This window comes from Culex quinquefasciatus, chromosome 3 (genome assembly GCF_015732765.1).
Source record: "Culex quinquefasciatus strain JHB chromosome 3, VPISU_Cqui_1.0_pri_paternal, whole genome shotgun sequence".
Classification (NCBI taxonomy): Eukaryota; Metazoa; Arthropoda; class Insecta; order Diptera; family Culicidae; genus Culex; species Culex quinquefasciatus.
Window position 1 is genome coordinate 39,323,083 of NC_051863.1, and position 3,096 is coordinate 39,326,178.

The window sequence follows — 3,096 nt, forward strand, 5'->3', positions numbered from 1 at the left end:
ATGGTCTTTTGTCTAAATTATGCTGATATCTGCTTGTCGTGTTTCATTTGCCAATGCCACACGGCTATGCATTCCGACGTTTAAAGAAAAGCTGCGAGGGAAGAAAAAGTGCAAACGATGCACACTTTTATTGTTTTGGCTTTGAACTTTTATGTGGGGCGCAGAGTGGGCGGGAAGAGATTGTGGAATAATTTAGGTTTTTGAAAATTCTAAAAACACCCTTTTAGGGACTGGTGGTCCTGAATCAATATGCCAATCAATTTAAAATGGGATTATTTTTTGTCGAGGCACTAACATAAAAAATGTTTGAATTTATTACAAAAACATATAAAATACAAAGGCATAATCAAAATATTACGTTAATAAGCAAAATTTTATTGCAAATGCAAAAAAAAAAAAAAAATGCTAAATGTTCGTAATATTTTTTTTGTAATATTATAATATATGATGTATTTTTTTTTAAATTTAGACACTCATTTTATTTATTGAATATTTCATGAAATCCGTCGCGGGCCGGATAAAATGGTTATTGTTTTAACAAAACACTTCTGAGTCGCTTCAGCAGCACTCCGACACTTAGCGCCATTACGCTTTGCGGCAGCAAGTTTATATGAAATATCTGCACCGGATGCAGCCAGTGACCGCACGTGTGCGCCGTCTTGCCGATGGTGAACACCGCCGACCGCACGAACCGTTCCACGTCGAGCACGGCCATAAACCGTGGCAGTAGCTTGGCAAAGTCCTGCGACCGGTTGGTCAGCACCACGAACGGTGCAACGGTTTGGCATTGGACGCCCGTTCCGTGCAGTTCATGGGCCAGTCCCAGCCCGAGACTGGTCGTGTAGGCTTTGGACGCGGCGTAGATGGTCATGCCTGGGCCAGGGTGGTACCCGGCCGAGGACGAAACGTTGATGATGATCCCTTTGTGACGCCGTAGCATTCCCGGGAGTACGATCCGGATCATCGTGGTGGTCGCAACGATGTTCAGATTGATCGTGGCGGTTACATCTTGGTCGGAGTTTTCGTCGAACGTCTGTGACGGTGGCGGCAGATGGCCCACGTTGTTGACAAGCATGCCGACCTCGATCGAAGCAAGCTGCTCGCGGAGGGGTTTGTAGATTTCGAGACCTTTGGAAAAGTCAACAGCGAGCCACTTGGTTTGGACGCCGTACTTGCGTTCGATTTCAGCGGCTACTGCGATCAGCTTGTGTTCAGTTCTAGAAAGGAGCATGATGTTCATGCCCTTGCGAGCCAGTTGTTCAGCGTACTGTCGACCGATGCCGTCCGTTGCTCCGGTTATCACAGCCCATTTCCCATATTTCTGTGGGAATCGCTCCCGAATAAGTAGGTTCTTCAGCGAACCCCAAATGATTCCCAACAGGGACTCCAGAAATCCATTGTAGCACCACAAAAACACCGCGTACACTCCAATCCACCAGAACATCTTGCCGTGGTAGAACTAACTGAACTGAAAATGCTGTTACAAGAACTAGACCCGATCAGCATGTTTGTTGTTACGGAAGGTTGTGTCTACGCCAAAGGGTAAACAATCGTGACCAAGCAGTCAACCTGCGACGGTTTGAGGTCTTCAAATTTCAAACTCAGTCATACCGTTCAGACCTAACCATCCAAAGCACCATGTTCTGGTGGATTGGAGTGTACGCGGTGTTCTTGTGGTGCTACAATGGATTTCTGGAGTCCTTGCTGGGAATCATTTGGGGTTCGCTGAAGAACCTACTTAAGCGGGAGCGTTTTCCGGAAAGATACGGAAAATGGGCCGTCGTCACTGGTTCGTCGGACGGCATTGGCCGACAGTACGCCGATCAACTTGCCCAAAAGGGCATGAACATCTTGCTCATTTCGAGAACTGAACACAAGCTGATCGCAGTAGCCGCTGAAATCGAACGCAAGTACGGTGTCCAAACCAAGTGGCTTGCCGTTGACTTTTCAAAAGGGCTCGAAATCTACAAACCCTTGCGCGAGCAGCTTGCTTCGATCGAGGTCGGCATGCTGGTTAACAACGTGGGTCATCTACCGCCACCGTCGCAGAAGTTTGAGGAAAACTCCGACCACGACATAAATTCCGTCATTCGGTTAAATGTTGTCGCGACCACCATGATGACCCGGATCGTCCTTCCGGGAATGTTACGCCGCCGCAAGGGGATCATCATCAACGTTTCGTCCAGCTCGGGGTACCATCCGGTGCCGGGTATGGCCATCTATGCCGCGTCCAAGGTCTACACGACCAGCTTTGGGCTGGGTTTGGCGCATGAACTGCGAGGAACGGGCGTCGAGTGTCAAACCGTAACACCTTTTTTGGTTAGTACCAGCATGTCCCAGGAGTTTACGAAGAATCTGTCACCGTTGACGGCGGTTCTCGATGTAAAGCGGTACGTGAAGGCGGCCGTTTGTACCATTGGGAAAACTGCTTACACATGTGGGCACTGGATGAATACTTTGCAGGTTGGTGAAATTTTTTGGAGCTACTTTTACGTTTATGGATTTTATTTTGCTTTTAGCTTTTTTATATCAACATCGTTTCGCCAAGTCTTGCTGCCTACATTATTGGAATAACATTGAAGCAACGAAGATCAGAATTACTGAAGAAAAAATAAGTTCCAAATTTTGAACTTGAAGCAAAAATATTTTATATACATATTTAAATAAAAATTAAAAAAAACGACATGTCAGAAATCCGGGCAAACTTCAACCACATTGCAGTTAACTTCATTGAGCCCTCAAGCCCTAACCAGGCAACAGGCCTCCCAGTTTAATCTTGCCACAGTCTTATCTTCCCCAAAAAGGAAGCAACCATCCTTCAACCTGATGGCCCACGGGTGAAACGTTAATGCCACCCGCGGATTTCCCGCGCTCAAACGCGTAATTAGAAGCAGTAGGTCTCACGCGGGCAATTTTCCGCCAACGCACACACACGCACTTGGGAAAAGTTGCGGAAAATCGCGACAACCAGTGTTAACGATTTAATAAAGCAAACATTACGAGCCCCCGTGTGACGTTTAGTGAGCCGCTTGTTGCTTGAGTTACTGCTTATGGGGAAAGGATGAGATGGTTGGTTGTTTGCACACTGTTGACAGA

The 3,096-nt window shown here is 46.8% G+C and overlaps 2 protein-coding genes across 2 annotated transcripts; one reads left to right on the top strand and one right to left on the bottom strand.

The window, feature by feature from the left end:
- Positions 1-526: 526 nt before the first annotated feature.
- On the bottom strand, positions 527-1,444 carry LOC6045691 (inactive hydroxysteroid dehydrogenase-like protein 1). The gene has a single exon (XM_001862969.2). It carries the CDS (start codon positions 1,442-1,444, stop codon positions 527-529), a length of 918 nt encoding a protein of 305 aa, XP_001863004.2.
- Positions 1,445-1,638: 194 nt separating this feature from the next.
- On the top strand, positions 1,639-2,841 carry LOC6045692 (inactive hydroxysteroid dehydrogenase-like protein 1). Its single transcript, XM_038260742.1, has 2 exons — positions 1,639-2,463; positions 2,722-2,841. The coding sequence occupies exons 1-2, from the start codon at positions 1,639-1,641 to the stop codon at positions 2,839-2,841; spliced, it is 945 nt and encodes a 314-aa protein (XP_038116670.1).
- Positions 2,842-3,096: the final 255 nt, after the last annotated feature.